This window comes from Saccopteryx bilineata, chromosome 1, assembly GCF_036850765.1.
Source record: "Saccopteryx bilineata isolate mSacBil1 chromosome 1, mSacBil1_pri_phased_curated, whole genome shotgun sequence".
Classification (NCBI taxonomy): domain Eukaryota; kingdom Metazoa; phylum Chordata; class Mammalia; order Chiroptera; family Emballonuridae; genus Saccopteryx; species Saccopteryx bilineata.
Window position 1 is genome coordinate 308,513,560 of NC_089490.1, and position 23,864 is coordinate 308,537,423.

Here is a 23,864-nt window from a genome sequence, read left to right on the forward strand (position 1 = left end):
CAAACCAGGTGGAGTGTAAAAACAGGTCCTACAAACTTTTGAAATATTAAGACTATTTTAAATCAGCCTGAAAGATGGCTTGTTCATCCAGTCAACAAGGATGGATTGTCCACTCAGTGTGAGGTGCTGTCTGTGGTGCAGGAAGTACAAAGCTGAAAGGGAGGCAGGACCCTAGACCTGCCGTTTTCAGCCTAATTGTGTCCAGGGTCGAGGAGTACAGGAGAGGAGGAAGAGACAGAGCACAGAGCCAAGGTGTGTGAAGCAAAACAGGGACTTCAATAATTCAGAGCAATGAATGAGTCATTTAGTCCACGTGGTCACTGTTTTTGCTTGAAATGTAATTCCACAAATTTCACTTCCTTGAAGCAGGCATAAATGATTTATTTTTTAAAGCAAGAAAGAGAGATAGAGAGAGACAGATAGGAAGGGAGAGAGATGAGAAGCATCAACTCGCAGTCGTGGCATGATCCCATGTCTATGATCCCATGCTCAAGCCAGCCACCCTGCACTCAAGCTGGTGAGCCCATGCTCAAGCTAGATGATCCCATGCTCAAGCTGATGACGTTGGGGTTTTGAACCTGGGTTCTCAGCGACCCAGGTCAATGCTCTATCCACTGCACCACCGCCTGGTTGGACCATAAATGATGTTTTTGTATACATCTTGTTCCTTGTCCCAGTAGGATAGGTCACTGGGCTGTGGTTCCAATCCACTGTATTCAATACGGCTCTCACCCAGACTAGTTAACTTTATGTAGTTTGGGGTTCTATATGTGAATCAAAGTTTTAAACTCTTTAAAATAATATATATGAGAAATGGTTAAAATAATAAGATTAGTAAACTGATAGAGGGAGGTTGCTGGTGATTTAAATAATGGCCTTCAGGGCCCTGGCTGGTTTGCTCAGTGAATAGAGCATCAGCACAGTATGCGAACATCCCAGGTTCAATCCCAGTCAGGGCACATATGAGAAGTGACCATCTGCTTCTCTCCCCACACCCTTTCTCTCCCTCTTTCCTTCTTGCAGACAGTGGCTCAATTGGTTTGAGTGTTGCCCTGGTGCTGAGGATAGCTTGGTTGGTCCAAACATTGGCCTCAGGTGCTGATCACTCAGTTGATACAAGCACTGGCCCCAGATGGGGGTTACCTGGTGGATCCTGATCAGGGTACATGTGGGAGTCTATGTTCCCAACTCTCACTTTAAAAAAAATTATAATGGCTTTCAGACCTTCAAAGGGTAAATGACTGATGTTAGGCCACGAACCTTTCTCTGGATTTGAGTAAAAAAAATATTGGAAATAGTCAAGTTCCTAAAATAAAAAGGAAGAATTGTTATCATTATTAGTAATATTATGTCAATGTTGCACTAAAACAAATGCACAGACAGAACAACGTGCAGTGTCAGGGCTGGGAACACAAATAAGCCTACAAGCCAAGACTCAAATATCATTTTTAGTTTCTAAAGAATTTTCAAATTTGGATGTCAGGATCAATTAAAAAGGTTCCATGAGACCACAGGCAGAGGAAGGGCTGTCGACACACCGTCACATTCTGCATCCTGCTTTTTATTTGCTCTGATTCTCTGACAAAAAGAGATATAAGAATTGTTGATGTGCAGGCCAGCCCAATGCTAGCATGTGTGGCCTTTGAAATCGTCTGTAGTTTCCGCCTTTGTGATAACATGGGCTGCTGCATGCAGAAGAAAAGCAGAACCTAGAGGGAAGTGGGTGTCCGAAGTCCCCCAGCCACAGCCTCATCCCTGCCCATGACAGCACTTTCCCTTGCAAGTCAGCTATCACCAAGCGACTGACACTTATTATCTACCATGTGCCAGACCCTGGGCAAGGTGCTCTCTCATAAGGACAAACTGGGATAAGGATAAGCCACATTTTGGGGATTCAATGAGGGCTAACAGGGATCACAGGGTCACAGGGTTGGCTTCAGGACCTGACAGCATTTTCATAGTGCTTCTGAGTGTTTTACCTTATAGACAATAGAAGAATTTTGCTGCTCTTTTCTCTCCCGTTCTTGTCAGTGTAAGTGTTTTTCTTGTGTCTTAATAACCATATATTTCATTTTCCACCCATCCAGACTCTTTGCTCCTCCCCATTTGGTCTGAAGAGATCTCGTAAATGTCATTGGTTACAAAACCGCCACTCTCTATGCTTGCCAGAGTGACGAATCCACTTTCAGACGGGTTCACAGCCATGTTGTCATAGTCACAAGACATGTCATCAGGAGTGGCTTCTCCCGAACACACACGGAATGAAATGTTCTTCAGGTCGGGCCGGGTCTCGGCTAAATCAGCTTCACTTTGTTTTCGTATGACATTGTAAACCTCTAGGTCTGGGCTGTGCCCTTGGCAAGGAGAGGGCCAAATGCTATGCTGCTCCTTTGTGCTGGGGCCTGGCTGCTCCCGTTTCCTAGGAGAGAAAACAGGGCTGAGTACTTTAGACAAGGGGACTGAGAGTACCCCTGTGCCTCCTGGTCAGATAGGAGGAAGTCATCCTGGGCAGTCACAAGCTGCACAGCTCACCTATCTAAATTTAACAGGTCAGGGCTTTGGGTAGAGTAGGGTGACAAAACAGGACAGTATTGTTATGTTTGAAGTGACTGTATAACCACCATTCACTGCTGGCTGCTACAGCACAGAAGAGAGGCGCTCATCCTGGGATCCTCAGAACCCCAAAAGATCCATGAATAGAATATGATGGGGGGAAATATCACATTAAATACCACTTCTCCTGTCAGTGAAATTAAGCATGTTCTTCAATTCTAAATATAGGCAATAAGCCGGAGTAGAATTAGTAATATCCCCGACTTGATGAACAATAGAAATCATAGATATTTTCATATCATATCACAGTTATTACAGATGCTTTAAAATAGTTTACATTTACCTCTACTTCAAAATTATGATCATTATACCCACCACTAAATAAAGAAGCATTAATAAAGAGGCACATGTATTACTATATCACATTCACTTCTGGAAATATTTTGCTCAACTATATGTTAGTATAATTGCTTCCCTTGCAATTCAATGTATTTTTATTTTATGCGTTTAAAAATATTGTGTTGGGAAGGAGTCCATACACATCACCAGACTGCTACCGGGGTCTGTGGCACAAAAACGTTACAACCTCTGAAATAAGACCCCAGCTTCAGAGTCACTATCCCCAAGTCCTGGCGGGTGCTGAACGGACGGAGTAAGGAGGGGCCAGAACCAATGCAAAGTAAACAGAGGTAAAACATATCTGCAATTCTTTGAACTGAATTCTATTTTCAGATTAAAATAGTAAGAGCTAACAGTTTTGGGCGCTTACTATATGCCCATTTTGCATGTATTAACTGCTTTATTACCAATAATTCTAGAAGGAAGTTGTTATTAAATGAAGAAGGTTCTACATTGGAATCTGACTAATTCATCTTAAATTGGTCATCAAAGGGCATCAAATTTTAAATTGGACCTTAGTTCTCCAGTTATAAAGTGGGCATACCAGTCTAGTCTTCTCCCATGTGTACCACAGTAATGGGGAATTAAAAGGCTGTGAGCACTTAAATAATCTCAGCACATGAACCACAGAGTGGCGCTAAGCTATTGGTATAGCTATTTTATAGCAATCTTTAATTAAGTATCCAATGGAAAGAAAAATCAATTAAGAGCATTTGGCTATTTCATTTTGAATAAAAGGGATTTAGTTTCATATGTTTTCCAGAATGCTTTGAAAGAGATGTTTTTCCTATGGCTCACCATCCATTCCTTCACTCACCCAACGAAATTTTTTTGTAGTGAGAGCATGCATTTAAGAGAGCACTTCATTGAGGGGTGAGTTGATATAGATGACACAGTTTTACCCCTCAAATCATATAAAAGAGTTAAGAGTGCAAGATCACTTTCAATCACATCTAAGCAGAAATCTTGGTACTTATAAATGTCCTGAGCATGGCAGAGAATTTACTCTTAAATATGCAGTGGTGGTTTCTGGGACATGCCATGGCTTTTAATTTAAGTGAAGGAGGCAATGTCCAAATCTCAAAGTGCAGAAGACACAAAGGATTACCCGATGAAGGTTTTACTTGCCTCCTCTTCCAGATCCAAACCCAGCATATAACTGTGGTGACCACAAGGAGGAGGAGAAGGGGAACACAGGAGATTAAGATATAGGTAAGATTCCAGGTAGCTTCTGAAAAGTAAACCACACATTAGTGATGCTTTTACATACTTCAAAACAGGCTTAAGAAAAAGCATAACCAACATGATCAACACAGGGTATTCCAAAGAGCATCTACTTTATTATTTTTTTTTTATTATTTTTTTTACAGAGACAGAGAGAGAGTCAGAGAGAGGGATAGACAAGGACAGACAGACAGGAATGGAGAGAGATGAGAAGCATCAATCATTAGTTTTTCATTGTGCGTTGCAACACCTTAGTTGTTCATTGATTGCTTTCTCATATGTGCCTTGACCGTGGGCTTTCAGCAGACCGAGTAACCCCTTGCTCGAGCCAGTGACCTTGGGTTCAAGCTGGTGAGCTTTTGCTCAAACCAGATGAGCACACACTCAAGCTGGCGACCTCGGGGTCTCAAACCTGGATCCTCTGCATCCCAGTCTGATGCTCTATCCACTGCGCCACCGCCTGGTCAGGCAAAGAGCATCTACTTTAAAAAATGAGCACTTTCTACCTGTCCTATTATCCTTGGTAATAGAGAAAAAAATTTAAATTTTGGCCTAACCAGGTGGTGGCGCAGTGGATAGGACATCAAACTAGGATACTGTGGACCCAGGTTCGAAACCCTGAGGTTGCTGGCTTGAGTGTAGGCTCACCAGTTTGGGTGTGGGGTCGCTGGCTTGACATAGGATCATAGATATGACCCCATGGTTGCTGGCTTGAGCCAAAGGTCACTGCCTTGAACACGGAGTCACTTGCACTGCTGGAGGCCCCCTCTCCCCATCAAGGCACATATGAGAAATCAATCAATGAACAACTAAAGTGCCACAACTATGAGTTGATGCTTCTCATCTCTCTCCCTTCCTATCTGTCTGTCTCTCTTGTTAAAAAAAAATTTTTTTTTTAAATTCTGGAATCTCATGTAAAATATCAGAAGGGCAGTTTTGTTAATTAATTTTTATTCTAGAGAAAAGATATTCTTTCTCTTTATCCTTTCTCTCCCTTAATGAGGAAGGGACTGCTTGGGCACAGTTGAAGTCTTTGACTCTAAAGACAGAAATGGTAGTTCCCAAGGTGGGGCGAAGGACAGGGAGGGTAAAAGAAGCAAGTTAGGAGTCTCAGGGTTATTACCAGGAAGGGGAAAGTCACAGGCAGCCCATGGACCAGACTATAGAACCTTCCCCTCATTTTTGACTGAGACTAACTGGGTCCAAGTGGGCCCAAGAGAAGTGAGGGGGGAGGAGTGGAAGTTGCTTCAAAGTCTGCTTTACTGACCTCTTTTGTCCTTTAAGTCCTAGAACAAGAGAAATTTTCTTTCAAGGGGCTTTGGGAGGAATCGAGGATTGAGGGCAGACCCCTTTCCTACTCTTACTGGTCCAAGATTCCTACCCATCCAGAGGCTGCTGTTTTGTTTTTCTGTGAAGCTGAACCCCCCTACACACAAAATAAAACCCACTTTAAATACCACCATAACAACAAAGAGCAATAAAAATTCCAACCACCTCCTGCAGAGCACTGTGTACTTCTATCAAAACAATTTTGCATACTATCTTTTGTGGAATAACAAATTTGGTAGGACTTTGTCCCTGGTTCCTGGAAGGGAGGGGCTCTAAATCTTTGAAATTTTCAGATAATAAGAGTGACTGTTATTCATGATCCCCTCAGACCATATCAGAGTTTATGCTGACAGAGATGTCTCAGGTCGGGGGCAGGTGGAGAGGAAATGGGACCTCGACACTGAGTTCTATTACATGGCCAATGATCAAATCAATAATGCTAAAGTAATGATACCTCAATAAAACTTCTGTACACCAAAGCTCAACAGAGCTTTCTAGTTGGTGAACACATCCAGATTCTATAGGGAGAGGACACAGAAGTTCCCCACTGGGAGCCTTTCAGACCTTACCTTATGTATTTTTCATTTGGCTGATCCTGATTTGTATTCTTTATTATAAAATGTAGTTATCAGTATAGCATTTTCCTGAGTCCTAAGAATTATTCTCCCGAATTACTGAACCAGAAGAGGTTGCAGGCACCCCCTGGATTTACAGTCAGTTGGTTAGATGTGCAGGTAGCCTAAGCATCCCAGAACTTGTGGCTGATGTCTGATGTGAAAGCAGTCTTGTTGGAGTCTGAGTCCTCAACCTTGTAGGGTGTGGGCTAATTTGGGGTGGCTAGTGTCTGAATTTAACTGTAGTACTGCAATATCCTATTTTATTTTATGGACACAGTTTCTCTGGTAGGTGAGAAAAATATTATTACTTCCATTATGCAAATGATTAAACTGAAGCACCGAGAACTTAAGTGGTTTTCTTATAGTTGCCCAGTGACAAAAACTGGATCTCCCTCTTGAAACTCAAGGTGAGAGTCGAGGTTGAAAGTCCATTAGTGTTCCAGTTTATCATCCCATTCATTTTTATCTTTTATGATTTAACTTTTGAAATGTTTTTGCCCATTTCCTCTTTTTGTTTCACAAATGAATATTAATTATGTGTATTATGCATCATGGTCTGGGTCCTTCTGCTCTTATTTCTTTTTTTTTTTTCCAAGTGAGAGGAGGGGAGATAGAGAGATAGACTCCTGCATGCGCTCTGATGAGGATCCACCTGGCAACCCTGACACTCTGCCCATCTGGGGCTATTCTGGCAACTGAGATATTTTTAGCATCTGAGGCAGTCTCCATGGAGCCATCCTCAGCACCCAGGGCCAATGCTCTTGATCCAATTGAGCCATGGCTGTGGGAGGAGAAGAGGGAGAGAGAGAGAAAGAAAGAGAGGGAGAGGGAAGGGGGAGGGGAAAGGGTGGAGAAGCAGATGGTTGCTTCTGTGTGCCCTGACCAGGGATCAAACCCCGGACATCCATACACCAGACCAACACTCTACCATTGGGCCAACTGGCCAGGGCCCGCTCTTATTTCTCTACAGCTATTCTTTCAGTCTCTGCCCATCCCCCTCCCAGGACTTCTGGGTGGTTCCCAAGGCTCTATCTCCATGCAGACTTTTTATCCCATGTAGTTTAATCTCCCCATTGTCTTAGAATAGTTCCACTTGCATATTTCAGTGACAACATCTAACATTTCATGCAGTTTTTGCGAAGTCACAAATGCCCTGTCTAGTTCCGTTCTTAAGTAGCTGTGGAAAAAAAGAAAGTAGGAATGCAATTGTGGGTAATTTTAGATCAAGAGAGTCCCATGATCTATGTTTCCTGGAGAGTCCTGTACAAACCTTTGTTTTCTTTAAATGTTTCTTTGGCATCTTCTTTCTCTGTGTCTTCTGGAAGTTTGGGTGTGGCTAGCTCTGTTCTTTCACCTGAAGACAGACACACGAACTTGAGAACCTGGAGGAAGGTACCGTAATCCAAATATTCCCTGAGGTCCTACCGGTTTCAAGCAGTTTGACCAGTGCCATTTAGAAACATAGAAAAATAAAGGGTGTTAGGTTCAGGTCCAGGACCCCTTACCGAAAGCCTCAACTAGCCAGGTTGAACTTTAGGTGACCGGGGGCCAGAGCAGTTCTCGTGACTCTCCACCTGAGCAATCCTGATTACTATCTTAACTCTGCCTGACCCTAGGACAGGACATCCTGCCAGTTAGTCATCCCCCATCACTTCTCTGAACATTCAGTTACTTAGTCAGCACCCGTCCCCATTGTTTAACTGCCACAGGTAATAGAAGTCTTCCCCCTGCGGTGGGAAATACCGCCAAACCCTATCCTAGATAGGCTGAGGTTTCTCTTCCTCTGGCTGCTGACGCCACTAGGGTCTCAGCCCATCTGTTCTGCAGATGCATAAGTACATTTCTTATAACACTCATTAGGACTTGTGAGTCCCTCCTTTGGCGACCTAACAAAGGGGACGATTTGTTGGCTTAGAGGTTTAGCTGTCTTTATCTTTCTGGTGAGACTCTTGCTGCCAAGATTCATGCACCGAAGCCTTGGTAAGAGTTGCCACTGAGTGATGGAAGATACATGGAGGTTCATTATACCAGTCTTTCTATTTTTGTGTATATTTGGAAATTTTCATGTTTAAAAATTTCAAAATACTTTTTAAAAAATAAAAAAATGCCCAAGCAAAGCTGGGGAAAAGCTAGGCTTTGTGCCCAAGTGATCGCTTTGGTTTACTAACTTTCTTCCAGGCATCTAGTAAGACAAAGGTAGTTTATTGCATGACTGAATGAAGTTATCAGGCTGGCAGTAAGGCTCATACGATACTAGGGGAAGAGTCGAGGACTCACTTCTGGGACCATAACTGATCAGTTTGGTTCATTTGTTTCATTAGACAAAGTTATTCCCTTTATATTGTCAATAATGACAAGTAACATCCATAACCAAATTTGCAACTGTTACACTTTAGCTTTGAGAGAAATACTTGATGCTGGAGAGCAAGATTAATGAATTACTTGTCACTGCTGATGTGGCAAATGCCTGTTTACATGTTCTGGGTTAACACCAGAGACCATCCAACAGAAAGACCATATGGTTCTAAACCTATGAAGAAGGGCTGTGAATTAGACCAAAACACAGGCTTACCTCCTGGCCCCATGGAAGGAGCTGTTGGTTCCTCTGTAGCAGAAGGAAACAAAAATGAATATAATAACTAAATTTCCATCTGAATGAAACCAATCAGATCCTGGCATGCATTTATTTGCTCATTCAGTTACGCAATAAACTGCCTTTGTCTTACTAGATGCCTGGAAGAAAGTTAGTAAACCAAAGTGATCACTTGTGCACAAAGCCAGCTTTCCCCAGCTTTGCTTGGGCATGTTTTTTATTTTTTAAAAAGTATTTTGAAATTTTTAAATATGAAAATTTCCAAATATACACAAAAATAGAAAGACTGGTATAATGAACCTTCACTCAGTAAGTCATCCATCACTCAGCGGCAACTCTTATCAACAGATGGCTACTCTAGTTTCAACACTAACCTCTACTCTTCCCCCACTCCACTAAGGCCTGAGTTATTTTAAAGCAATTTAAGACATTTTAACTATTCTTACTGGGATGTTTTAGGAAGCAACAAACACTGAACTCCAAGCAATGGAAGTAGTTGAGGGGCTAAGCAGACCACTGGCCAACCCCTAAGTAGAGACTGGTGATCTAGAACCCTGAGTCATTTTAACTATTTCAGAGCCTCAGGAAAGTCAGGTTGCATGGACAGCCTATATCAAATGATTTTACTTTTGGCCGTGAGTGTGCCAACTTCTTGTATAGGCAGTCACTTTCTTATGCTAATCAGATGCTCTAGGATTTATAGGGATGGGGTCACGAAGGGCAAGATTTCAGAATTCACAGTTCTAAGCCCAGAATGCCAAAGCCATTCAGAGAGAAAAAAACTTTTAATCATCTTCTCATATATTCATGAATTTGTAGAAGTAATGGAAATCTATTAATCTATTTTAAAAAAGACATTTCTATAGCGCATGTTATATGACAGAAACATCATGCTCCAAGTGTTTTCTGGAAAGAAACACAAGTTATCCTGATAACAGCCTATGAGGTAGGTGCTATTACTACTCTGATTTTGTATATGAGGAAACCAAGGTACAGGGAGGTTGCACAACTCATTCGAATCAGCTACTAAGTAGTAGCTGAATTGGGATTTGAATTAAATAAATTCAAATGAAAATTAAAATCACAAGGAAACAAACTCTGTGCTAGCTAATGAAGATGAAATAGCAAATGAGAAATGGCCCCATTCATCTAAGGTTCTTATACTCTACAGTTTGGCCATAAGATATGGACATACAGGACAATATTGATAAATACTGATTTGCTGATGTTACAATACAAAGTAATTCAATAACATCACATGATCTACTCATTGTCCTGTTTTTCCATGGCCCAATTCACTGTGCAAGCTGCAGCAATCAGCACATTAACGCAGTGTTTCCTTTAGTCCCACAGTATATCTGCAAGGCATCGTCTCTGACCACCTGTCTCTGATTCTCTCGCCTCTGAAAACCTGTCTCTGATTTTCACTGGGTCTGCCCATGCCTTAGCTTACCCCAGAAGTTACCAAGTGTTCAGAGCTGGCTAGTATGCCACCTACTACTCTGTGGCCGTGCTGTCAAATCTAGCTTTAGGTGTTTCAATCAGTCCCTGCCACTCTGGCATAATGGATAGTGTGCCATCCTGTTTGAACCACTCTGAATAGCCTTCCCTGAATCGGTCACATGCAGGGATTAACTGGCCAAACACATGTGTTTCAGACCTCATGCCAACCATGTGGTAAAGGGGACAAACTTGTAAATAGGCAGTTTTGAGAGGCAATGGAAGGTTTTCCAGATGAAATTTTTTTAAAATTTCTTATTTTGAAATAACTTCAGATTTATGAAAATTTGCAATAGTACAAAGAATTCTCATATATTCTCCACCCAGATGTTATCATTTTATATTTCATTTAATTGTCCTTTTTTTTTTTTTTGTATTTTTCCAAAGTGAGAAGTGGGTTGGCAGACAGACAGACTCCTGCATGCCCACTAGGAGGTGATGCTCTGCCCATCTAGGCTGTTGCTCGGTTGCAACCAGAGCCATTCTAGCTCCTGAGGTGGAGGCCATGGAGCCATCCTCAGTACCCAGGCCAACTTTGCTCCAATGAAGCCTTGGCTGCAGGAGGGGAAGAGAGAGACAGAGAGGAAGGAGAGGGGGAAGGGTGGAGAAGCAGACGGGTGCTTCTCCTGTGTTCCCTGACCAGGAATGGAACCCGGGACTTCCACAAGCCAGGCTGATGCTCTACCACTGAGCGAACCGGCCAGGGCCAATTGTTCTCTTTAGTCTCTCCCCTCCTCATTTTTTATTGCTCTGAAAGGTACCCACTAAGACAGCCTCTGTCTTTGCAATCACCCTGCCTAAGATAACTGTATAGTGGGGAGGGCCAGGACTCCAGAGCAAAGAATTCATTTTAGGGGGTAGAAATATTTGCATAGCAAATATTGCCTCAAAAGCATAGTCCAATTCAAACAATTTAAAAACGATAGAAATATTTAGTAACCAACTAGATAAAACAAGCCATTCTATTCCTGTCAGGAAAGGATGTAGAATTGGAGCCAAGCAGTTGGCTTTAGGGAGTAGAGAAACTTCAAGGACAGACCAAAAATCCCTTCAAGTTTAGATCCAAGTCAGATATAGTGCAGGAGTTTGGGAAACTCCAGCAGAATGAGACTATAGTCTTACAGTGAAAACCCTTAACAGATCTAGAAGCAAATGCCAGTTGAATCTGCAAGGTGTACAGGGGGTGGCCTGGGAATCTGAGCTCACTGATGTTCTGCTCTTTGCTCAAAGTCTGTGAAATTGGTGTTATTTTTTTATCATCTATCACGTCTGATCATTATTGTTTCCTTAAAGCCCCAGAAAATAATCTCAAATGGCTGTTCGAAGACTTATAGGAGCAATGGCCAGCTTCTTTTCATATTTTTTTTCTTTATTCCAAACTCCTACAGCCAACACCACATGAGGAAAGAATAAGAGTTTGCAATTGTCCATGTAGAGGTTCTTTTGTTTCCTGAAGTTCTCACAATTCTGCTTTATTATACTTAAATTAGACCCCTTCTTTTCTTCATCCCATCTCCTAGAACCTGACACCCCTCTCCTTTGCTAACATTACTCCTCAATAAGGAAGGGGCACTACATTTCCTTTACAAGAATCCCCAATGTTTAATATTGCTGGCATTTGCAAGAAGCTTTCTCAGAGACCACGTAAGTTCTTGAAACTAGCAGCTGCTAATGAAATGGGAAAGAATGCGGAGGACCCGGGTTCGATTCCTGGCCAGGGCACACAGGAGAAGCGCCCATTTGCTTCTCCACCCCTCCGCCGCGCTTTCCTCTCTGTCTCTCTCTTCCCCTCCCGCAGCCAAGGCTCCATTGGAGCGGAGATGGCCCGGGCGCTGGGGATGGCTCTGTGGCCTCTGCCCCAGGCGCTAGAGTGGCTCTGGTCGCAACATGGCGACGCCCAGGATGGGCGGATTGTCGTCCCCTGGTGGGCAGAGCGTCGCCCCTGGTGGGCATGCCGGGTGGATCCCGGTCGGGCGCATGCGGGAGTCTGTCTGACTGTCTCTCCCCGTTTCCAGCTTCAGAAAAAATGAAAAAAAAAAAAAAAAAAAAAAAAAGAAATGGGAAAGAAAACTGAGATTCAGGCACATAACTTGGTAGAAGATTCATACCATCAGAATATTTGCAAATGAAATTGTTCTTTATGTTGCATCGGTCGTCATTCCACTGGAACATATAGGGGCCCCCGAGGCCCTTGGGTGCTGATGGCTGATGGTACATGACGACGCAGATCTCGCTGCCACAGGAAGGCTCATCCACATACCAGTTCCTGTAGGAAAGGGGTCAAAAGTGGAGGCAACTGGAGAAGGATACCACATGACGTCAAAGCCTTTGTTTCCCCATCAGATTCCACTGAGCCATGAACTTAAGATTCTGCTTTAGAACACGATGCAGAGAGAGGGAGGAACTGAAGTACTGCCAGTGAGAACAGTCACGTGTGTTATAATAAGGACATCACAACTAATCATCTGACATGCGCCACAACTTCTTTGTAGGGAGGGAGGAATAAATTACCATATGATGTCTGCAGAGTAATTATGAGGAAAAGCAGCTAGCGGTGCAGCCTGGATATCTTATTTCTTTCTTGCTTTTTCATAACTGGGTTTGTTTAGAAATCAGATGCACTGAGAAGAGGCAGGCTGTATCTCATCCAGAACTGACCTTGCTCCTATCTCCTCACACTTTTCCAGTCCTAGGAAGACTTTCCAAAATGTAGAGGCAGGCAAAGCAGGGAAGGACAGGGACGAGAGAAGGGGGCCATGTAGCCTTGTCTAGTTGCTTTTAGTTCATCAGACAGATGAGCCCCTCTGTCAGCCTCCACTGCTATAGTTCTCATCTTTGTCTCCCTGGATCCTGGATGGGCTGCATTAGCAGCCTCGGCTCCACAGTCCAGTGGTACTTGGAATAAATGGTGCTGCCATCCAGCTGGAAATTTGGGTGCCAGATTTTGGATTCCATAGAGAGTCTAAGTGTTATGAGCACCCACGCCATACATTGACCCAAGGCTGGGCTCTAGTCTGTCTGTTACCACCCAAGCTGTTTCCTTCCAGCATTCAGATCTTGCCCTGATGCTCAAATTATTAGCTGAGCCCTGCTACTCTGCATAACTCTTGCCAGAGATCATCCTTAGGAGATAACTAAGAAACAGGTCTCCTCATAGCACCCCATTATGGCTCTGCTTGAGTGCTATGTTGACATCTACCAAAAGGAACATCATCTGCTGTACCCCCTGGGTTTTCTGTGCCTGGACAACAGCTCACTTTGCAACACTGCTTGGACACTATGCTTGGACAGTGGGCGCCCGTCTGGGGCTGGCCTCTTCACTTCGTTAGTTACCTCCAGGCTATTTTCTAACTCCACTGGTGGGCCTCCTACACTGACTTGTCTGTTCTCCTTCCCACTGGCCTATGGCTTTATGTCATTTCTTTTCACATATGATAGAATACATGGACTATTACAGCTGGCACTTGGTTTCTGGACTTGAGCCAGCTTTAAGGCTTGGAACTCACTGATAGGAGAGGCTAGGTTCCAAGGAGGAAAGACCCTGCAACACCATGGCAGTGCATATGGTCATAATTTCCCCTGTTCTCCAAAAAGGACCTATAGCCACTTACTCCAATAACCAAGCACTGAGAAAAAAAAAACCCAATTATTATAAAGACTTGGACACAAGGTATAAGTTGACATTGATATCCAAAGACTTGAGGTTTCATCAAAGCTACACATTAGAGTGGGATCATATTGGGTGCACGTATCAAGTGGAATCCTGGCCTGGTACCAGCACACAGTTGGACCCAGCATTGAGTGGTTCTTCCCAAGCCCTCAAATATATAAATTGAAAGCCTATAGGGTAAGAGCTATAATAGTGGAGAAGGCCAAGTGGAAGCCTCTGAAACTACACTCTTCCCCGCTCTCTTCAAGAGAGTAAATAAAAACAATGTCTTATTCAGAGGGAGATGACAGAAAATAGTGAGTAGAGAAAGTAGAGAATGCAAAGGTGATATTCTCTATCATATCTTTGTTTAATTCACTAGTCTGCCTTCTGCAAAAAACAAACAAACAAACAAAAAAACAAAACAGGCAAATCCTCAGTGATAATACTGAAGCCAGTAGAAGATCAACTGCAGTGGCTATACCTTACGTGGTATCTTTGCTAGAGCAGGTTAACATGCCCTTGGTACCTAGTATGGGAGACTGCAAGCTGACAAAAGTCCTCGCAGTTTAAGGTTTAAGCCAAAGGGCTAAGCTCTTCCCCACAACCTCTGATGGTTTGAGTAAGTCGGTAAAGGCAATCTACATGCCCTTCATCACAGCTCCATGTTAGCTATAATGCTGACGGTTTCTACTTGTCTCATTCCCCATGTCCCTTAAGATACTGGAGGCAGTTTTCTTTTTACCCTTTGTTTTATGAAGTTAAGATGTTATGCATGGTGGGGGGGGGGGTTCTACACTTGTGAGAATTCTTGGTTTACCTTGGAAATGTGACTTTGTGTCTGAGCTCTCTTTGTTTTGCAAATGGCTTTTCTCTCTGCACTATAAATAAAGTGCTTTGGGGGTGCAGGTTCACTCTTGAAGACCATCAGTCATGGCAATGAGTCCTCCCAATCTCATCCTTTTTTTCTCTGTGTTTATTTTCTAATCCTCCACCATTCTTACTGGAGACCTGCATAATTACGAGTCACACTGGCTTGCAACACCTAGTATGCAGCTTTAATGGACACATTCTTTCCCATCTTTATTAGGAAAATGAATCAGAAACAGTTTGCATTTATTTGGAGTGGACAACAGTACACATGTATAGTCTTCCCTCAGGACTATACAAACTTTCCTGCCCCCTGCACTAATATGATGTGAAAAGACTTAGACTGCCTAGATATCTTGCAGAAAATCACACTGGCCCACTATATTGCTGACACCATGCTCATTGAATCAGATGAGCAAGAAGCAGTTGGGCCTGACCTGTGGTGGTGCAGTGGATAAAGTATTGACCTGTAATGCTGACGTTGCTGGTTAGAAACCCTGGGCTTGCCCAATCAAGGCATGTACAAGAAGCAACTACTATGAATCGACGCTTCCTGCTCCTCCTCACTCCCTTTCTCTTTCTCTCTTCTCTCTAAAACCAATAAATAAATTATTAAAAGAAAAAAAGAAGCATTTAATATATTGGAGGCCTTAGTAAGACTCATGTGCTCCAAAGGTTGGAGATAAACCTTATGAAGATTCAGAAACCTGGTACTTCATGAAAATGTATAGGTGTCTAGTGATCTAGGGAATGCCAGAACATACCTTTCAAATTAAAGGAGTTCATGCAGTAATTTGAAGCAGCCTGCAATAACTTGATGAAGGAAGCATGGCACCTAGCTGGCCTCTTTAGGTTCTAGATGTAGCATTTTCACACCTAGGGAATACAGCTCTGGTCCAAAAAACCAAATGACACAAACACAGCTGGTTTTGAGTGGGGTCCTGGACTGAAAAGGACTCTGAAGCACGTCTGGGCTGTGGTTCCAACAGACTTGCCAGTTGGACCATATGACCAAGTAGACCCTATTCTTAGAGGTATCAGTGGTAGGAAAAATAATACCATGCAGAGTTTATGAAAAGCCCCAACGAAGAGAATCACAACACAAACCCCTAGGATTTTGTAGCAAAGCCATTCCATCTGTAGCTGAGAATCACTTGGCTTGCTACTATGCAAGGAGCACCAAGAGACCATTTAATCCAACTTGCCCATCATGAGTGAGGAACTATCAGAAACACATAGTCACAGGTCAGGCAGGCCTTGAAGCAATCCATTAGAAGATGGAAAAGGTTTATATAGGACTGAGGGCATTGTATGAGTAGGACCACAGGGCACTGTATGAGAGGGTACAGCAGACTGCCATGACATCTCCCATTGTTGCACCACAGTCTCCTCCTCAGCTTACACCTGTAGCTGTATAAGAGGATCCCTTATGTGGTATCTATCCCTTATGTGGTATCTAGTTGACAGAGCCAGCCCAAGCTTGGTTTGTGGCTAGGTCAGCCAAGTATGGAGTACAGCTCAGATGGACAACAGCTGCACCATAGCCCCACTCAAAAGTGATCTTGAAAGATCAAATGTTACGAGGACATGCTCCCAATGTCCAGAGTTTAGGTGGTAGTTAATAGAAGTTAGACTATAGAAGAACTCAGAGACTAAGCAGAGAGCTTGGCCAGATGATCAAAAAAAATTTTTTTTTCTAAAAGGAAAAAGAGTAAAAGTATGGGGATAAGGAGCTATTGGATAAAGTGATATGACAAGAAAGATGGAAATAGGCATAAAGTAAGAGACTGTCACATGGTAAAGGCCATGAGAAAGCATCTGTCATGGAAGAGGCCCTAAACAACGAGGGAGACACAACGACTCAGCTAGTAGATGTCAGCCAGCCTGTTACCAGCTGCCCCAGTGCTGGTGCAGTGGACATCTACTAGAATAGCCATGGTGGCAGGGATGGAAGCCATGCATGGAGTCAACATTACTGGTCTCTACTCTCCAAGGATGATCTAGAAACTGCTAAACATCTAATCTGTCAGCAATAGAGACAGATGCTCAGTTCCTGAAAAAGCTCCAACCCTGGGAGCCCAGCCTGGCACTTGGTAGCAAGTTCACTCCATTGGACACCTTACGGTGATTCACTCTGACAGGAATAGACACAGAGTCTGGGTATGGGTTTGTCTTTTCTGCCTCAGGGCCTTAGTCTGCATCTCTGTCCAAAGGCTTACACAGTATTTTATCTACCAGCACAGAATCCCAAGTACCATCTCATCAGACCAAGGGGTCTACTTTTATAGTAAAGGAGTGGGATTTGCTAGTCGTATCATATATCACACTCTCCTGAAGCTGCCAGCTTGACAGAGCTGTTGAAAACACAGCTGAAGCACTAGCTTAGGGGCAAGACTTTGTGAGAACAGAGCACCATCCTCCAAGATGCAGTGTACACTTTGCATCTGTGACCTTTGTTATCACCTTGTGTTCCCGAGAGTAAGAATCCATGGGTCTGGGAGCCTAGGGGTAGAAGCAGCAATAGCTTTATTACTGTCACCAGACAGTAGAGGAAGGACATGGATAAATGTCAGCTGTGGCCCTGGGACCAGCTGCAGTGGTGGGGAATCTGTACTTCTGGTCTCTGCAATGCTGGGCTCTCTGAGTTTAAAGGTCCTGATACCCAAAGGGTGCTCATTAGAAAATATAACAAGAACCTTATTAATTATGAGCCATGGCTGCCACTTGGGCACTCTGGGATCCTTGTGCCTAGGGACCAGCAGGTAGGATTCATTATCTTGGCAGAGGGTAACTGACCTTGATCATGAGGAGGAAGTATGTCTGCTGTTACACGTTATGAGCAGAAAGAAATATGTTTGGCACTCAGGTTATTTACTCAGGTACCTGTTGGTACTCAAGTGCCCAATTTTGATGTTTAATGGAAAAGTGCCATCACCGCAGCCTTAGAAGTACAAGGTGACTGGGCCTCCCACTTCCTGAGCAGAGCGTGAGGGGGATGAGGAATGGACAGCAGAGAAGACTAACTCTCACTGTGGCCGTGAAACCAGCTGCAGTGGTGGAGAATGCAGTCTGTCTATTAACCGTCCTTTTTAAGTTTCTCCCAGGAAGAAATGCCCATGAGAATCATGGAGGAGGTACTCCTGGAACTTAGATGAGGATGTGGATCTAATCAGCATAATGGCCAGACTTTAGTAGATGCTGACATGCTGTCTCAAATGTAATAGGTAAAAAAAAGATAATATTTTAACCTTCCTTCTTTTGATTGAGTTTAAACTTTTCTTTTTCCATATGATTGTTTGCCAGTTAGATTTTGTATTTTCTGTAATGTTTGCTTAGGTCCTTTGACTCTTTATCTTTGGGGTTTATTAACTTAAGTAGATGTTTAGTGTTTTATTGACTTATATAAACTCATAAAACAGATACTCCTTGTTAAATTTATTACAACATTTCCCCAGCCTTGTGTTTGCCTTTTAATTTGATATTTTTTGATGTTTGTCCTTATCACTGCATTTCTTGGGGTGTGTGGGGGTGGGGAGGCGATAGCAATGCCATAGTCCAGGGTGGGTTGTGAAATGAGTCAGTCTTGATGCTGTGGGTTTAGGAGGGTTCTACAAACTCCCGGCTTCCTTAAGTCCTCTCTTGGCCAATATGTAGAATTAGGTCTTGGCTCTGATTTCTTGCCCGTCATTATGATTGCTGTGGTCTGAGGTCCTAGCGTAAATCTTAGCCCCCCAGACATTCAATCTCTCACTGGAGTTCTAGTCTGAAGAGCCAGATAGCCAGAGCCATTGGCTTGAAGCATTGCACGCCACTGAAACAATGCTCCGGGCCACACCCTCCTGAGCAGGGCTCTCTGGATAGGAGGAGTCCGGCCCAGATGGAGGCTGACTCACCACCTTCACCACACTGCTTTGTCAAGGCTGTTCTGGTGCTGTCATCTCTTCAGGCCTGCTGCCTGGGTAGGCCTTCTCCTCTTCCTCATGCCCCAACACCCTGGAGCTCGCCTGCTTCCTTTTTTTAGTTAAGTCAGGTGAGTTAGCCACTGTGGGTTCCACACACTTACCTGAAAGTTGATATGCTGCCATCGGTCCAAGTGTAGAGGTCCTGACAGGCTGTGCTGTTGCTTTGCTTCTCATCATGCCTCCTGAGCCCAATCCAGAAATCGCCATCAGATGCCAGGAGGTTTTCAATGAACTTTTCTATCAGTCTCTGTTCATCTTCAGACTCGATGCTGACTAGCTGGCCCCCATCCCTCTGGCAGGCTGCTCTGGCTTCCTCAAAGTTCAGTCTTCGAGAAGCATCATGGAAGTAAATGACTTTATAACAAGGCCTCTGTGTTCCACCCCGGCAGACTGGCTGCCCTAGAGAACAAAAAAAAAGTCAACTTATTTCAGTGTTCTCCAAAGGGTACCAGGGCAAGATGCTTGGAGTCATGTGAATGAAGCCATCCCCTAGGGCAAGAATTCTGATTACTCATTTGTGGACTGTTGTAATGTCAGTTAGGGTACTCAGAGCAAATTCATAACCCTGACAGCATGAAGATGCAGTGAGTTAAACTATATTGTGTAGGGACTCCATGTTTTGTTTGTTCCATTACAGATTCTTGAACAGCAGACTTTTTTTTTTTTTTTTTTCATTTTTCTGAAGCTGGAAACAGGGAGAGACAGTCAGACAGACTCCTGCATGTGCCCGACCGGGATCCACCCGGCACGCCCACCAGGGGCGACCCTCTGCCCACCAGGGGCGATGCTCTGCCCACCAGGGGGCGATGCTCTGCCCATCCTGGGCGTCGCCATGTTGCGACCAGAGCCACTCTAGCGCCTGAGGCAGAGGCCACAGAGCCATCCCCAGCGCCCGGGCCATCTTTGCTCCAATGGAGCCTTGGCTGCGGGAGGGGAAGAGAGAGACAGGGAGGAAGGCGCGGCGGAGGGGTGGAGAAGCAAATGAGCGCTTCTCCTGTGTGCCCTGGCCGGGAATCGAACCCGGGTCTTCCGCACGCTAGGCCAACGCTCTACCGCTGAGCCAACCGGCCAGGGCCAGACATTTTTGACTATCCTTTAAAAGAGAGGTAGGTGAAAACTTAAGGTTTCACTTAAAGGCACACAAATCACTTTCATGCTATTAGGGAGTCTTGGAGCTTTAGGTGAGTCATCTCTGATGCTCCCTTCAGAAAAGACAGGCATTCTGAAATTGAGTGTGGGCTTTTCTACCCTGTATCTCTCTGCCTATGTGGCTGGAATGAGAATTCACCCAATCCATGGTTTAATAAGCAGAAGCTACGAGCATCAAATCCGTGAGGTTTTCTGCTGCTGATCTTGCCTAAAGACAGCGCAGGTTTACTGAACTCTCAGTATGTGCCATGACCTATGCTAAGGTGTTTTATATTTATATACATTATTTATCTCATTGAATTCTCATTGTAAGTCCATGATGTAGATATTGCTTATGCCGCATTTTATAGATGAGAAAACTGAGGCTTAGATAAATTAAAGAATTTGGCTAAGGTCACACAGCTATCAGCAGCATTGCCTAAGTCAGAGCCCAGATTTAATTACAAAAGCATGCAAGTAACCAGTGAACTGTATTGGTCACTCCCCCAGGTTTGGGTTGCACTGGGAGCGCAGTAATGTGTTTCATATGACTGACACCTGTAGGGTGGAAGAGTACATTGGACAGAAGTGAAATTCTACTGAGGAGCAAATAACCAGTTGTTCACTGCCCTAGCTAGTATTTGGGTACCTGAAGCATTGCTGCACCTGAAACAGCCTCATTATTTCTTTGTTTAATCAACATGTATTGACTGCATAGTCTATGCCTAGCACTGTGATCAAGTGCTGGGAAGATGGAATCAAATGCCAGTTCCTAGCCCTCAGGGTCAGACAGAGTAGGTTTCTGGATCCAGATGTACAAAATGAAAACCAAATTTCAACAAGAGGAGAGCCAACTCGTGGGCTGGGGGTGTGAATGGCTGCCATAAGCAAGGGGTAAAGGATTTTGGTTTGGGAACCTCTTTCCAAACCTTATGGAATGTTCTCATTTTCCTAATTTGTTTTGTAGCTGTAGAGGGAGCCAGATAGCATTTATTATTGTCAACCCTGCCCAGAATACAGGGCCAAAGGCCAGTTAACTGCATTTTCCATGCTAAGTGGGAACAGAGCACATCCAGATAGTACAGAGAGCACCTGTGCTTTTATTTTCTGTTTCTTCTTTCATCGCATTGGTAAAGAAATTCTCAATAAGCAACAAGTTATAAGACTTTTGCATCTTCTTTATTTCTGTGTCATTCTGCTATGTTAAATAAACTCTAATAGGACTGGAGTGCCAGAGAAATAGGAGGCCTCAGAAGTGGGGCATTGTCGCTAAAGAGGTATTCCAGAGAGGCTGTGGCTGGGCTGCTCCCTGGGGAGAAGGCTGGGACAGCCCAGCTTTTATGAGTCCTTACAGGCAACTCCACATGAGCCAGCACAGGACAAAGCATGAGCCCCAGGAACCCCAAAACAAGTGACCAGCAAAACATAAACTGCAGTTGAATTTACTGGTAGTCACTGCTAAACCCTGTTGGATTATCAAGGGAAAATATAACACCTTAAAGGAGTTTCCTGTATGGTCCAGCCTGGCCACATATCCCAAGTCAGCTGACAAGTGCCAGAGAGAGAGCCAGAGCTGGCAGGTGGCCCAGGGGCACATCTGGTTCCCCTGCCTTCAGGAAGTGTCTTTCTCTTCTTATTTGCAGGAAAGGGGGCGGGCAGGGGAGGGCCTCCTGTTTCCTAGGATCAACGGCAGAAGCCAAGCAGCCCAATTCAGTACCTCCCTTTTTGCCGCCCAGCACCCCACTCCAGCCTGAAACCAATTTCAGGTTTTTAAAATCAGCCGCTCAAGCACAATAACAGAGCGCATGTTCCCATTCTCTTCCATCCCTCTTGGCCAGTCAGTCGCCGCGAGGCGGACCTGAGAGAGAAAGGGGCCCGGTCCGTCTACGCACGCCATGCAGAACGCATGCGAGAGAGAAGCAAAGCACTGTACCTCGTTTGAGATCCAAGTTCGAGGCTGCAGAGACACGGCAGGAGGAAGGAAGCAGAGAGAGTCATTCCTTGGAGTCAGGCGGGACTCGTCCCGCGCAAACTAGGCTTTTTTCCCAATCTTCCAAGCACGGGATTCAGCCATCCCTCCCCCCACGCCCCAAAAGACCAGGAGTAACAGGCTAGGTTTCCACGGCACAGCGGACCCAGAGTTCCCATTGTACCCGCCGTCTCTGGGGTCAGGAGACCTCCCCGGGTGGGGGGCAGGAAAAGGGAGCTGGCGAGTCCCACCTGTATGGGGGTGCCGGGGTCGGCCGTGCGGCACTTAGTGGAGGGGGAGCCCACTGAGGCAGCTGTGCTCACTGCCTCACTCAGCCTACGTCCCCCGAAGTCTCGTAACCTCGGGCCGGGAACGCACTGCGAGCGAGGCAGGTACGCAGGAAGCCGGCGCGGGTCTCGGCCACGGGGCTACCGCTCCCCTAGACGCTGCGTGCGCGGGACGGCCGAGTCCGCTAGCAGGGTGGGCTCAGGCCACGAATGGCCAGAGAAGCAGCGCAGCGGCCCCGAAAGCGCAGTGCGGGGTCAGCCGAGCCCGCCCCGTCCGGCGCACTCACCACTTAGCAGGCGACTCGCCGCGCCCCGGAGCCCCGCCAGCAGCGCCGCCAGCAGCACGGCCGGCAGCGCGCCTCCCGGCCGCATGGCCCGGCTCTGGGGCGCCCTCGGCCGCCCGGGCGCTGCCGCGGTGCAGCGGACGAACCTTCAGCGCTGTGCACAGCTGCAGCGGCGGCGGCAGCATCCCTGGCGGACCGACGGACCCCGCACCGGACGGGCTTGGGCGGGCGCGGAGCCAGCCAGTCGCTCTCCGCCCCCTGGGACGTCACCAGGCGGAGGGCAGCCTCGCCGGCTGGCCCGCCCCCATCGCCTTCTCTAACGTGTTCGGCGCCAGAAACCCGCCCGCCAGAGACGAGCTGGCGGAGGGAGCCAGCTCCCCGCCCCACAACGGGCTTCCCGGGGAGATCCTGTGTTTGCCTAGGACTCAGGGCTGGGAAACCCTCGGTGTGGCTTATCTGAAATCTGATGGAGAGAGCGCTGTGGCTGAAAACAGGACTCATCTCGCCCCACTTCTGGGGGCATAGCCAGATTCACTCAGCGCTGCAGAGTGGGTCAATGGGAGTGGCAAGGCACGAAGACCTGGGGGAAGGGTGGGGTGCAGGCAGGCGCACGCGGCTACTCCTGAGAAAGGCGTGGTGCATGCAGAGAGCAGAGGCTGAGGTAGGTCGTGTGCCACTGGCCAGACAAGTTATGGGACAGGGTGGATGACGTCCAGAGAAGGAGGAAGAATTGGAATTCTGGTTGAGAGGAGAGCATCTCCTCCAGAGACTAAATTCAGAGTCACCTGAATTCAGCAAGGAAATACTATTGTACTGCTTTTGTAAGGCACGTGTTGGGAGGCTGGGGGATTGTTCAGCCCTGAACTTGTGATAGGAGATGACTGTTTCCCCAGCACAGAGTGATCCCAGGTCCTCTGGAAAAGCTTGCCTCATCAAAGTGTGCTCCTTCTTCTAAACTCTCACAGTAGTTATGTTTTACATTTGCCTCTTACAGTAGGCAAAGTGTTCTCAAATATATCCCGACAATAACATTAGCCTCCTGTGTAAAAGCGAAGGTACTAAGTGGCCAAAGGTGGGTCTGATCTTGCCTTGTCCTCCTCCATAAAGCTTCCTCCAGAAGCTCTATCAGGGCTACCCGCTTCTGGGCTTTGGTCTCAGCTTGAGCCACTGCAATTCTAGACCAGCAGGTCTGAGTACAGGCTGGGGTGGCGGTGGAGGCAGTGAGGGGAGTGGCCTGCTTCAGGACCAGCTGATAACATGGGGAAGCTCTGCTACTGCAGAAAACAGCAATTTATGGGAATTTCATTTACAGCTAGTTTTTATTTCCAAATTAGAATATCTTGTATCCAACATACAGTCTTTCTAGGAATTTCTTATTCTCCAAACAATCAGCTGCTATGATGAAACTCAGCCCCAGGGTTGGTATCTGATACTGTTTCCAGTCCTGCTTTTCTTTACTTAATGTCTGTATGGCCTTTGCGAAGGAATTTCTTTTTAATT

At 45.4% G+C, this 23,864-nt stretch overlaps 1 protein-coding gene across 4 annotated transcripts; it reads right to left on the reverse strand.

Moving 5' to 3' along the window:
- Positions 1–1,540: 1,540 nt before the first annotated feature.
- Positions 1,541–22,611, reverse strand: LAYN (layilin). Of its 4 annotated transcripts, XM_066247056.1 has the most exons (8): positions 22,368–22,611; positions 21,758–21,781; positions 18,798–19,095; positions 12,324–12,481; positions 8,695–8,727; positions 7,393–7,476; positions 4,081–4,183; positions 1,541–2,419 (listed from the first exon to the last, which is right to left on the reverse strand). In XM_066247056.1, exons 1-8 carry the CDS (start codon positions 22,450–22,452, stop codon positions 2,053–2,055), a joined length of 1,152 nt encoding a protein of 383 aa, XP_066103153.1. In that variant the 5' UTR covers positions 22,453–22,611; the 3' UTR covers positions 1,541–2,052. The 4 variants fall into 4 exon arrangements, with proteins under 4 accessions (XP_066103153.1, XP_066103162.1, XP_066103171.1 ...); XM_066247065.1 differs by lacking the exon at positions 21,758–21,781; XM_066247074.1 differs by lacking the exon at positions 8,695–8,727.
- Positions 22,612–23,864: the final 1,253 nt, after the last annotated feature.